The sequence below is a fragment of the Rhinoderma darwinii genome, chromosome 12 (assembly GCF_050947455.1).
Source record: "Rhinoderma darwinii isolate aRhiDar2 chromosome 12, aRhiDar2.hap1, whole genome shotgun sequence".
In the NCBI taxonomy this organism is placed as follows: Eukaryota; Metazoa; Chordata; class Amphibia; order Anura; family Rhinodermatidae; genus Rhinoderma; species Rhinoderma darwinii.
The window spans coordinates 52,456,857-52,470,847 of record NC_134698.1 but is presented as its reverse complement, the minus strand read 5'-3'; the positions used below and the strand labels follow the sequence as shown (position 1 = coordinate 52,470,847).

The 13,991-nt window shown below is 43.8% G+C and overlaps 1 protein-coding gene across 5 annotated transcripts in view; it reads right to left on the bottom strand.

Annotated features, from left to right (window-relative positions):
- Positions 1-13,991, bottom strand: part of ACTN1 (actinin alpha 1) — a 99,328-nt gene that overhangs the window by 24,284 nt on the left and 61,053 nt on the right. The window contains exon 8 of one of the 5 annotated variants that reach the window (XM_075843851.1): positions 11,078-11,163. The exons of the other annotated variants lie outside the window; for them this stretch is intronic. Within the exon in view, the coding sequence (XP_075699966.1) occupies positions 11,078-11,163 (86 nt within the window). The remainder of the gene's footprint in view (positions 1-11,077; positions 11,164-13,991) is intronic. 5 annotated transcript variants of the gene reach the window in all.

The following is a 13,991-nucleotide window of genomic DNA, read 5'->3' as shown; positions in this document are numbered from 1 at the left end:
GCTAGCGTTTTGTGTGAGGCTCCCAATCCCCGATACAATGGGACGACCCTTCAACGGGTTCACCCCCTTGTGTATCTTGGGTAAACTATAAAACGTTGCCGTTTGCGGGTACTCTGTTAGAATGAATTTCATTTCCCTATCATTAATAAGGTTATCCGATTTTGCCGGACCCAGGATGTCCTTTAATTTCTCCTTGAAGGTGGTCATCGGGTTATTGGTAAGGACCCCATAGCAGTTATGATCATCCAAAATATCGTGACACATCCTGCTATATTGTGATCGATTCATCACCACTATATTCCCCCCTTTGTCAGAGGGTTTTATAATGATATTATCATCCCTCTCTAGAGATAACAGAGCTGCCATCTCTCCAGTGGAAAAGTTAGAGCCATGTTCCTTATGATTGATTAATTTCAGTTGGTCCTCCACTACCTTAACAAAAACATCAATGGGGGTATTGTCACTAAGGGGTGCATATTTGGTTGACGGGACCCTTAGCTCAGTAAATGGGCCCTTGCCCTCCTCCCTGTGACCCTCCTCCCATAGATCCTCCAGCAGTCTAAAATGTGGGAGATCCTCTTCCATAATTCCTAATTCAAGGCATTGCCGTTTGTTATGCATCTTGAAAAACTTCTTTTTATTTGATCAGAAGATCTACCATCAACTCAGAGGAGTGGCTATGGGTAGTCCATGTGCACCCACCTTTGCCAACCTATATCTGGGTTGGTGGGAAAAGGAAGTTGTGTTCAGTGAATTGATGGACAAATGGTCATCATCTATCTTGCTCTGGCTGAGATTTATAGATGATGTCCTTATCCTGTGGACAGGGACCAGGGAGGAATTTAAGGAATTTGTGGAGATCTTGAATGCCAATGAATTAGGTCTTTTCTTTACATCTGAGATTCAAGACAGTAGGATCACTTTTCTGGACATTACGATCTCTAAGACGGACATGGGGATTCTGGAGACCAATATGTATCGCAAGGAGACGGCGACCAATAGCCTACTACGGTGGGAAAGCTGGCACCCTTCTAATCTTGAGAGGGATACCAAAGGGCCAATACCTCAGGGCACGGAGGAATTGCTCTACGATTACCGATTTTAGGATTTCCGCACGTGATCTAGAGAATAGATTTCGACATAGGGGATATCCCAGGGATGTGTTGAGAGGGGCATATCAGAATGCACTCGGGTGCAATAGAGAGGACCTGCTTAACCCCAAACCAAGGGAAACAAATGAAGAACAAATCAGGGTCATTGGTACTTTCGACTCGGCCAACAGAGAGGTCAGGGAAGTGCTCAAACGCTTCTGGGGTATTCTTAAGGCAGATCCAGATGTGGGGGCCATGGTTGGGGATGCCCCGCAAATTACCTATAGAAGGGGACGCAATCTTAGGGACCGACTGGTCCACAGCCATTTACAACCGATGACACCGTGTAGTACCTGGCTGGTTAACAGTACTAAAGGGACATACAGATGTGGAACATGCAAAGCCTGTGTGTCCATATTATGTAGCAAGAACTTCACGAGCACCCAAACTGGTAAAACCTTTGAGAACAGGTCATTCATAAACTGCAAAACAAAGGGCATTGTTTACTTGATTACCTGCAAGTGTGGCCTACAATATGTGGGTAAGACCAAAAGGGAATTTAGGAGAAGGATTCGGGACCACATTGGGGATATCAGAAGGAATGTGGACACCCCGGTATCGAGACACGTGTGGTCCTGCCATGATGGGGATGCTACTGCCCTTGTCTTCCAGGGAATAGAACATGTGAGACCCCTCCTGAGAGGTGGGGACCTGGATAAGAAGATATTACAAAAAGAGGCAGAATGGATTTTTAGAATGCAGACAATTAACCCTCATGGCATTAACGAACAAATCTCGTATTCTTGTTTCCTTTAATCACAGTATGTGACCCTATGGCTTGCTTGGTCATGTAGGGAGTCTTCCATATTTATAAGATATGCCACTCCTGGTTGTTTGTGGATCAACTGGCCCTTGTCCTCCATGCACACCATGCGTTTTTGAACGCGTTTTTTCCGCGGAATGTGACCCTATGGTTGCTGGGTCATGTAGGGAGTCTTCCATATTTACAATATTTACAACATATGCCACTCCTGGGTATTTGTGGATCAATTGGCCCTTGTCCTCCATGCACACCATGCGTTTTTGTACACGTTTTTTACGCGTTTCTCACATGTTCTAGTTCTCCCGGCTCTTCTGACACCGGAATACTCCTACTTTTGATTTTGATACCACTTGAGTAGGTTACCAGTTGATTCCTCCTGTATATCACTGGTCAGTGGGCGCGAGTTGTGACTGTGCATGTGATTTTCGAAGGAAAACTGGGACGGGATGATTAACATTGTGGATCCCCCATACCTTGCTATATACGCTGCCTGGATGTATCTGTGTTCCCTGGCTGTTGTCTGGGATAATAGGACACTGACTGTGTCACGTTCGAGAGCGTTGTCTCCTACTAAGACGGCTCTCATGAGGACTCACCTCTCCCAATGTACTTACACGGCTTGGTTCCTCTAAACTGCCGTGTATTACATTAACTGTATTCATATGTGTATTGCTGTCGACTGACAGTTCAGGAGCCGCGTCTAGCGTCCCCTGGTTACTATGGACACTTTCGGCGTTCAGGAACCCTCACTGGTTGCTAGGTCCGGGAGAGCCGCCTCCGGCACGTCACAGGTTGGCGTGTAGGACGCGGATTGGTGGCTTTCCCTGGGGACGACCTTTTGAGGGCGGGCTCTCAGCCTTTTAAACCATGGGTCTTTTTCGGCGCGTGTACGGACAGTGCATTAGAGCCGTGCATACGCCTGGAGGCTAATAACCAGCACAGGAACAGTGCTATCCAGTGCTGTAACATTGTAATCATTGAAACACTTTAGAATTTAACTTACAATTTATATCTATGAATCCCTGAGGAAACATCACTTTAGTGTGATGAGGAAACGCGTAGGATCTATATAGATAGTGATTTTTGGCAAGGATACAGCGGAATTTATACTATTAGCAGGGGAAGTGTTATTTAGGTGTGAGATACATCAATCACTCTGAACCAATTTCTCCTGTCGCTAATCGCTTGCTTATGCCTGGTCTGGTATCAGTGGCTGGTTGAGCCACAATTTTTATAAATACTATTAATAAACTTTACATTTTAATCGTTCTTTCAGGCGGTGAACTATATTCTATAATATTAGAACGACATTTATTATCAATTTTTCAGTGAATCTAAGGTAAATTTTACCCAAAAAATAAGTAATGAAAACAAATACATGCCATTAAGCAACTCCCCTTCTGCTCTGCAATTATCGGCGCATGTTTAAGCATGTAGTTCTCTATTAACTCTCTAACTTATTTTCTATCGCTTGGTATAGAATTAAAATCAGGCATAGTGCATATACAAACTACAGGGAGACTTTACAGGCCAGGGTGTACCTGTGACAATGGTAGACTTGCCATTTAAAAAAACGGTCCTAAATTGATATAATACACATAAAACATTTATCCAACCACTATGATTAACCAACGATCTTAAGTGTATCGGGGTTTCCGGACTCTCCGCCGATGGCAGAATGAAAATCGATCTTTCGATTAAACGACCTAGAGTGGTGATAAATTTTACCAACACCCCTTTAAACTTGTAAATATGTGTAAGATACTAGATACCTGGCTCATACCATACTTACAAAGGATAAGAGTGACAAACCCAACAACTGAAATTAAACTGGGATACGGATGGGAAATTGGCAAAGCATGCTTGAAGTGTTTTATAGTAAGGTTGTAACTTCTTAATATCGTCAATATTCACAGTATAAGTATTCTCACCGAGCACTGACTGCAAACCACACACATTAGTTTGGATTAATTTCAAACATTTTATATGTGAAGAAAGACAAGAATTAGTATACACAAGTCTGGTGGGACCTATACCTTCAACACTTAGAAGAGACAGGGTTGATCAAGAGCCTGTAAGCAGTATGAGAAAATGCATGTATGAAAATGAATTTGACAAATACATTTGTAACAACGATACATGCAGGATGATCGGGCAATATCTACTTCAAAAACTTCTGTACCTAAATATATTTATATAAAAATCTAAATAATATGGCAGTAAAGGATTAAGAAACGTATGGTTTGGGTATCAAGCCTTCTGGTGCCTTTTCTACCTCTCGGCTCTTTGCGAATTCTGCATCGTGCTGGGCAGTGTGGATTACTCGGAGATGGGAATGGGACATGCTGCCAGACAACCTCATTCACAAGACTGCAGTAACCAAATGACTGAAGTTCGGCTGAAATGGCACGGAGCTGACAGCAACAGCCATTACACTATGTACCACTGGGAAAAAAATAATAATCATGAACGTAGATGGATTCTCAGGATCGATCATAAAGGTCATAAGATTTTCCTTTTAAAGGGATATTCGAGTGTTTAACATTTATCACCTGGATAGGCAATAAATGTTAGATCAGTGAAAGGTCTGACTGCTGGGACTCCTGACGATTGATAGAATCCCCCAAACATTACAGCTATGGTCAGGAGAGGTCAGTATGGAGCAGCGGTTGGCATGCTAGCTGCCGACCCTTACAACTCTATGGGTGTTAGAGCCGAGTGATAGCGCTATAATGCAATATTGGACTTTTAGTTCCTTACGGATCATAAATAGGAGTTAAAAAAATTCTAATAATACTGGTTACAAATTTGGAACAGATAGTGCTCAGTGTGGTACATCTCATGTAGCATGGCTGCAGAGGGAGTACTTGTTTGCATTGGTCTCATCCATATGATCAAAATATGTAGGTTCCTGCGTTTCCATCCCACATCCAAAAATAATGCTTATGAAAATAGTTTGATTTAAAAAAAAAAAAATAAGTGAACATCCAACCTTATAAACTTAGTAAATGCAAAGCACCTTTACAAAGCACTTCAAAATATGAAGAGCATAATTATTTGTGGACGAGAAGAATGCATGATCTGAAAAACTATATGTGCCTCACTAAGAGAACGATGTCCCATTATGGTTAGGACTCTGTTCTGCAAAAAGTCATGAACTTGAAAAAAAAAAAAAAAAGGAGAAGACTAATGACAGCTCATCATGCTACGAGTAGAAAGGAAAATGCATGGCAAATGTCTAAATTACCGGCAAATATTTGGACATCTTCACATTCATTGTCATAATCTACTGATGGCCTTTATAAACAGTTATATGTATATAGAGTCTTCACATTATGGTTTCATCTTGGGTTAGGTCTTAAATTTACAGAAAAATATCCCTTTAATTTGTATAATATCTGGATTTTTGGACAGACAAAAGAGGATCATAAGGCCAGGATCGCACATCTAGTCTTGATGCAGTTTGAGGTAAAAGCCATAAGTGGATCCAAAAGAAATGAAGGGTAAGAGGTTTTGTTTTTTTTGTTTGGCTTAAAAAAACGGAGCCAAAAATTGCCACAAAAGCTGCACAAAAATGTGTGCGTGATCCTGGCCTCAAGAGAACAATAGAAAACTATTCCTCCAGAAAGAAAAATTAGTGAGAGATACCAAAAGAAATTGTGTAAATGATCTCCTTCTACGTCCAATTTTGTAAGATTACGCAGTGCCAGGCAGTAATGCGCTGGAATTACTGAACGGTCAGGTGCTGGGTTGATGTATTTTACATTATGAATCCCTCTCTCTCTACAGTGAATGCTACAATTATTTTGGAACGATAGTTACGAATAAATATTACTTCTTACCATCTGTAGAATATCACCATAATGTTGGTCCATGTTGTGTAGTAAGCAGGGGCCATAAAGGTCACCATCTATAGAAGTGTCTTTATTCCCTGCACATTATTATTTGTTGGTGCTACCCCAGACTATTTTTGATCAAGAAATATCGGACATCAAATATCAAAACTGTTCTAAGGGAAAAAAGGGGATCTAGGTTTAATTTTTCTCGTGTGTATTAAATGATGAAAACTGAAATCCGACAGACAACAAGCCCCTACTGTGCCTATTCGCTGATAACAGATATATAAATAGGCACTGGTGCCCACAGTAGTGTATATGCCAGTTCAGTTCCATCAGGCAATAGTCTATCAGACAGATATGCCCAGGTAGCTTTACAGCACACATATGCGGAGATGTATAACCAAGATATCAGGAATCCAGATAGATAACAATAGTCTAACAACGTATACTTGTTCATACTGAACTATCAGAGGACCAATGCTGACATTTCATACAACATCGCACTGGTTGTGTCTCTTCAAGGAAAAGTATTACATACGAAATAGTTGAGAAACCTGTATAGATGTTATACTATGTGTATAGATAGAACAGCAGGGACTGTGTGCTGAAATGCCTAAAGGTCCCCAGCAATAAAACAATGAAAAAGACTAAAGCAACACCCATCGCTGGATATAGCTGTCAGACATACCCCCTCCCAGCCTGAGAAAGCTGGGGGCACAACTCTAGTGGAAGCTATAGGGACGAGCTTATTGATGGATGTCTACCTGGACCCGAAACATAAATCGGCCGGCACCCGGCTGCATTAGGAATAATAGACCCCTAATGGGGCTATTCACACGTCCGATTTTTTGACGGCCGGGAAAACCGGCCGTCAAAAAATAGGACATGCTCTATTTTCGGCCTAGTGCCCGGCCCCCATAGAAGTCTATGGGGCCGGGTAATACCCGGCCATCACCGGAATGTGTCCCGAGTGATGGCCGGGTCTACCGTCGCTCGCGCACTCTCTCTCCTCCTCAGAGTGCAGAGTGCATGTGAGGAGGAGGAGGAGGAGGTTCTTTTATTGCTCGCTGTAGGAGTCGGAATCCCCAATCCCCGGCCGGGGATTGGGGATTCCGCTACAGGAGAAGTGCGTGACTACACTGTCCAGATATGGACACAGCGAAGTCACTCACTTCTGCAGCGGAATCCCCGACTCTATGGCCGGGGATGCCGCTACAGGAGAAGTGCGTGACTACACTGTCCATATATGGACACAGCGAAGTCACGCACTTCTGCAGCGGAATCCCCGACTCTATGGCCGGGGATGCCGCTACAGGAGAAGTGCGTGACTACACTGTCCATATATGGACACAGCAAAGTCACGTACTTCTGCAGCGGAATCCCCGACTCTATGGCCGGGGATTCCGCTACAGGAGAAGTGAGTGACTACACTGTCCATATATGGACACAGTGACGTCACTCACTTCTGAAGCGAATTCCCGACCTGTGGCAGGGAATTCCTCTTCAGGAGAAGTCAGTGACTACACTGTCCATATATGGACATTGAAGTCAGTGACTTCTCCTGGAAGGGGGGGCGTGGGGGGATGGGTGCAACCTACAGGGGACTTGGTGGCATCACCTACAGGGGACTTGGTGGCATCACCTACAGGGGACTTGGTGGCATCACCTACAGGGGACTTGGTGGCATCACCTACAGGGGGCAGGGTGGCATCACCTACAGGGGGCAGGGTGGCATCACCTACAGGGGGCAGGGTGGCATCACCTACAGGGGACTTGGTGGCATCACCTACAGGGGACTTGGTGGCATCACCTACAGGGGGCGGGTGGCATCACCTACAGGGGGCAGGGTGGCATCACCTACAGGTGGCGGGTGGCATCACCTACAGGGGGGTGGGTGGCATCACCTACAGGGGGGTGGGTGGCATCACCTACAGGGGGGTGGGTGGCATCACCTACAGGGGGGTGGGTGGCATCACCTACAGGGGGCTGGGTGGCATCACCTACAGGGGGCTGGGTGGCATCACCTACAGGGGGCTGGGTGGCATCACCTACAGGAGGGTGGGTGGCATCACCTACAGGGGGCAGGGTGGGTGGCATCACCTACAGGGGGCAGGGTGGGTGGCATCACCTACAGGGGGCAGGGTGGGTGGCATCACCTACAGGGGGCAGGGTGGGTGGCATCACCTACAGGGGGCAGGGTGGGTGGCATCACCTACAGGGGGCAGGGTGGGTGGCATCACCTACAGGGGGCAGGGTGGGTGGCATCACCTACAGGGGGCAGGGTGGGTGGCATCACCTACAGGGGGCAGGGTGGGTGGCATCACCTACAGGGGGCAGGGTGGGTGGCATCACCTACAGGGGGCAGGGTGGGTGGCATCACCTACAGGGGGCAGGGTGGGTGGCATCACCTACAGGGGGCAGGGTGGGTGGCATCGCCTACAGGGGGCAGGGTGGGTGGCATCGCCTACAGGGGGCAGGGTGGGTGGCATCGCCTACAGGGGGCTGGGTGGCATCGCCTACAGGGGGCTGGGTGGCATCACCTACAGGGGGCTGGGTGGCATTACCTACAGGGGGCTGGGTGGCATTACCTACAGGGGGCTGGGTGGCATTACCTGCAGGGGGCTGGGTGGCATTCCCTACAGGGGGCTGGGTGGCATTCCCTACAGGGGGCTGGGTGGCATCCCCTACAGGGGGCTGGGTGGCATTACCTACCAGGGGGGCTGTGGCATTATCTACAAAGGGCTGTGTGTGGCAACAAATTTAAATGAAATTGATCCGATTTTAAAACGGACAGGGAAAAAAACGGATGCAAATCGGGTCCAAATCGGCCAGTAAAAACGGCAACTCGGCCCGGAACGGATGCAAACCGGCCGGGAAAAATCGGCCAAAAACGGCCGATTTTCCCGGCCGACACTCGGACCCCATCGTGTGAATGAGGCCTTACACATGCCAATATTGGCTGTAAAAAAAGAGCGCCAATCAATGAGACAGCTCATTAATCGGCGCTCGTTTTCTCCTTTTACCCGGCGCCATGTATGGGGACGAGCGATCATTACTACAGTAATCGCTTGTTCCTATGCATTTCTATAACGTCGGCAGCGCATCTCACTGTTTACACAGGGAGATGTGCTTGTCCTGCATAAACGATATGATCAGCCAATAAACAGGGAAAAGATCGGATATGAACGCTCGTTTGCCTGATCATTGGCCCGTGTAAAAGAGCCTTTAGCTTAGAGCAAATAAATAAGGGTACTGATTACCATTTGCTGGTGTATCTTATGATCACATGATCAAATTTCCCAATAGATAATACAGCAGGTAAACTAGGGATAAAGCAACACATTTAGGGGAATTATTCAGATTATATTACAGACGGACCGTCATTATGTGACTATATGATATTCTATGTAAAGAGGTGAACGTTTCATCTGTAAAGGAAGTGAAACATAGATAAGGAATTGCATAGCTGATTGGAAGCAGCAGAAAATCTGGAATAGTCATCATGAAGACCAGTCAGTTCACAACAGTCTTGGTAGTAACCTAGATCAATTTGCAGTAATAAATATAGTATAACAAATCCCTAGAGGTAAATCTGAAATGATACATTTCAAAATCAGAGGGATACAAGTGTTCTCCAGCAGTATATGTTACATAGTCAGTACGGCTGAAAAAAGACACACGTCCATCATGTTCAACCAAGGGATGGGAAAAGGGAAGGTAAAAATTTCTACACATAGGAGCTTATATTTTTTTGTTCTAGGAAATTAAGCCTTTTTTAAAGCCATCTACTGTCCCTGCTGTGACCAGCTCCTGCGGTAGACTATTCCATAGATTCACAGTTCTCACAATAAAGAAGGCTTGTCACCTCTGCAGGTTGAACCTTTTTTTCTCCAGACGGAGGGAGTGCCCCCCTGTTTTTTGAGGGGGTTTACATGGAACAGGATTTCACCATATTTTTTGTATGTGCCATTAATAGATTTATATAAAGTAATCATGTTCCCCCTTAGTCGTCTTTTTTCAAGGCTAAATAGGTTTGATTCTTTTAATCTTTCCTTATAACTTAGATTCTGCATGCCCCTTATCAGCTTCGTTGCTCTTCTTTGTATTTTTCCAACTGAACTGAACTGCATAATCTAGATGAGGCCTCACTAATGCTTTGTAAAGTGGCAATATTATATCCCTGTCCCACGAGTCAATGCCTCTTAATACACGACAATATCTTGCTGGCCTTTGAAGCAGCTGATTGACATTGCATGCTGTTATTTAGTTATTTAATATATATATATAATTATTTTTTTTATGTCAATCCACGCCATCCACAAATTATTAAAAGTATTGGCCGCCTGCAGTGACTGTGCTTACATGGTTACTAGTCACTGAAATAGGATTTATGGAAACCGAGCACACTTGAGTTTGTGTAATTGACATTAATTTCCGAGTACTGCTGGGACAAATGGGGAAGAGAATGGGCAACCAGATATGGCTTGTGGGGATCTGGAATCGCTTCTTTTAAACCACAGACCGTCCTTCAACAATGTGATACTAACCAAGAGATTATTAGATGGCTCTAATGCCGATGGTGGGTGGTGGCACAGGTCTGCACAGAATTTATCCAGACACCGGAACGCCGAATGCCATAAAAAAAAAGGTCAGTTTACGTTGCAAAAAAAATTAATTAAAAAATTGTGAATATCACAAAACATTGAAACTTTTTAAAAAGTGCCCTAAATGTGACCCTTATGACATGCTTTATGGTCAGTTTTCAAAAACAACCTTTAATTTAGTTGTTTTTTTCCAGTTACTGTTTTAGGGACCACAGCCCCCGAGAACATCACACTGTTGTATAAGCTTTATTTATGTACGTATGCCTGGATAAATCCTTGAATACCATGAGCAATGTTGAACGTGAGCGAGCATGTAGTCCTAGTCTGCTTTACCAGACCAATGACATTGAAATGGAAGTGCTGCGTGAATAGAAGAGGATTAGATAATACTTTTATATTATACGGGCTTTTGAACCCAGACTGGTCAAATTGACAAAGTTGTGGTTGTAATAAATGAGGAATGCTGGGACTAGTAACGGCTTTGCAAATGGAAAGTAACATAAGTCAATTGTGATACAGATGAATAGTGACGTGGATGCACTGGTGGGTGGCACACTTAACACTTAAATGGCATGTGAACAATGAAGTGGGGCACATATGCACCATTTATATAGAGATGTGTAAAGCACCTTTGCATTCGCTCAGGGATACAAGACTTAAGGTCTTTTGTTGGGGATGTAAATTTGTGCAACGTCGGTTTTATTGTGTATTATAGCTCACCTTCTGGGCACCTGAGAAGGCATGGTAATAACATGACACATAGGTCAATAAAGCTTTCATATCCGGCCTTAGCGTCCCTATAATATCTGTACAGGAAAGGAAAAGAAGAGGTTTGAAAGGATAAAGAGAAGCAAAGAGCAAAGTGCAAGAACATTCACATGGAATGAGGAAAGCAGGGTTAAAAATGGGAAAGGATTCACAGCATGCACTGCAAGAATGACTAAAAGAACTGAAGTCATACTGTAAAATAGGGGTAAAAAAAAGAACGCTCCTTACAAGCTGGATATACAGTACATTTGTGTCAAATAAATATAGGTCACTGGTGGGCGCTCTCTGGGGGTAGGGGGGGATGCAGCCCAAAAAATATTCTGATACCTGGTCATCATCAAAATAACAAAGTTATTAACAAATTTGTTTAACCTGCTAAAACACAAAACGAAACACTTTGCAATAATTTTGTCTGTGTGCTATAACCATCTTAGGCTGCGATCACATCAGCATCAGGTCCCGTTTGGGGTTTCCGTTCATCCATTCCGTCAGAGGAGCAAATGAACGGAAACTATAGTTTCTGTTTGCATTTCCATTGATTTCAATGGTAATGCTTCCGTTGCAGTTTGTTTTTGTCACAGAAATAATAGCGTAGTCGACTACGCTATTGTTTCCGTTAAGAAAACTGAAACTTTACGGAACAGAATCAAACGGAAACCAACTGCAATGGACCCATTACCATTGAAATATTTTAAATCAATGGTAATGCAAACGGAAGCTGTGGTTTCCGTTCACCGGCTCCTCCGACGGAAAGGTCGAACGGAACAGTCGAACGGAAGCCCAACGCTGATGTGAACCGGCCCTTAAAGCAAAGGCTTGGAGTCAATCTAAAGATTATATTTGGGAACTGCATACTCCCTAGTATGAAGTGATCAGAAATGCTGATTTGGCTGTGGAAGGGATTGTTCTGCAGACCCATTCGGAGGATACAGGCTGCTGTATTAGATCAATGACCACTGACACACTATAGCAGACTGTATTCTGTTTATGGGTCAGCAGGTCAAGAACACTGCTGTAGCAAAAGGTAAATGTTTCTGATAAGGTTATATTGGAGAATTGCTATTTTTAGCTTGATCATTTTAACTTTTCATAGGCTTCATTCACATCTGTGTTCGGGTTTTCCGTTCTGCTCAGTCCTAGGAGCAGAACAACGGAGCCGCCGCATGAAAGGAACCAACGCAACTCAACTAAATCCATTACAGACAACCCCTTTCTGTTGGGTGCCGTTGGTTTCCGTCGTGCAAAGGATCAGGCAGGCTTGTTTTTTTGTTGTTGCGGTCATGGTGTCCGTCGTTTTGCCAGGCAATTTTTTTCCAGCAAAAACTATGGAATTTGCGACAAAGTCTCCTTACAAAGCCTCAGACACAGATGTGAAGAAAGTCTTAAAGGAACACTGCAGGAAAAATGGATATACAATTATTCCTAGTACAGGGCCTGAGGGGGCGGTGCATGACTTAAAGAACACCAAAGAGAGAAGTCATGCACCACCCTTTAGGTGATTTTCTTCTCCTTCACTCTAGTAATAATAAAAAGTCACATTATGCCAACACTAAAGCATGTTATACTGAGAGTAATGTGTGAAATAGGGCACAAAAATTGGTTCCCTGCAACATATCATGTATACAAGCCAAAGTGATCAGATGTAAACATGGCTATAAACTAGGAGTCTTAATGAATGAGCAATAAATAATTTTTCAGATTCAGGGAACGTTCAAACAGCTTATTTTCAGATGTTTTTCCGAAATACACTTGAAGTACTCCTGCAAACAACTTCCCATCGATTTCCACGTGAAACATGTAGTTCATATGAGGCGTATTTTTACGATGCCGAAATAAAAACCGCCTCGTAAAAATATGCTTCATATCACTTCTATAAATGTTTCACAAGACGATTTTCCATTGACACAACAAAAAAACACTTTGAAAATCCGCCTTAAAATATGCTTAAAAAAACACTTGCAAAAAATCAACTCCGAAAACGCCTGGATTCAGAGGCTCTTGTCTATAAACCAGTCTCGTATTTTTCAGTCTGAACATATGCCGTGTGAACATGCCCTTAGGGAATCTTTGTTTATGCAGTTCCGTTATATAGAACGGAGGCTCATTTAGGTTTACAGTCTCCTTTGCAGGTGTCGGTTAAGCAGCATGTATTCTTTTGCATACAATTCTGTCTATTGAGGTGTTATATATGTACATAGGATGAAGACAATTATACAGGCTACAACACGATGCACAATACAAGGAGAATTAAAGAAGCTCTGTCACTGGTTTAGTAATGCCCAATCTCCTAGCTCTCTAATCTTTCTAATAGGCGCAGTCAAATGCTAGTGAATATTGTGTCGCAAACAGAGTATTTTAGAAGTTATGAGCTTTTTTCTAAATATGCAAATGAGGCTATACTAGACATGTGGGTGTGAACAAAAGCGATTCTCCTGAGGTGGCGCCTCCTCACAGCCTCCGACGCTGTCCTATCAGCATGAAGCTGCTTCACACAGTGTGAGAGACTGGAGGGAAGGGGGTATCACTTCAAATAGATATATCTCCGGCTGTGGACCACCTAGAACAGTGGTTATGGTGGCATATGAAAGATGAGATTCTAATCTTTCATATGACATGGTTTTAGGACATGTGACCAGTTGAAAACACAGTCGGGAATAGAAACGGTATACTATATGATTATGCGGTGTTGCTGGGCAGGGAAGGGGGAGAAGCTGTATGCTGATTGGACAGCGTCATACAGAAAACATTACACCGCCCAGAGTGAAAAGAAAGCGTCACCTCCCATTTCGCAAGTATAGCCAAATAAGCATACTTAGAAAAAAAAACGCACATAACTTTGCAAATAAACATTTTTGAAAAAAAATTA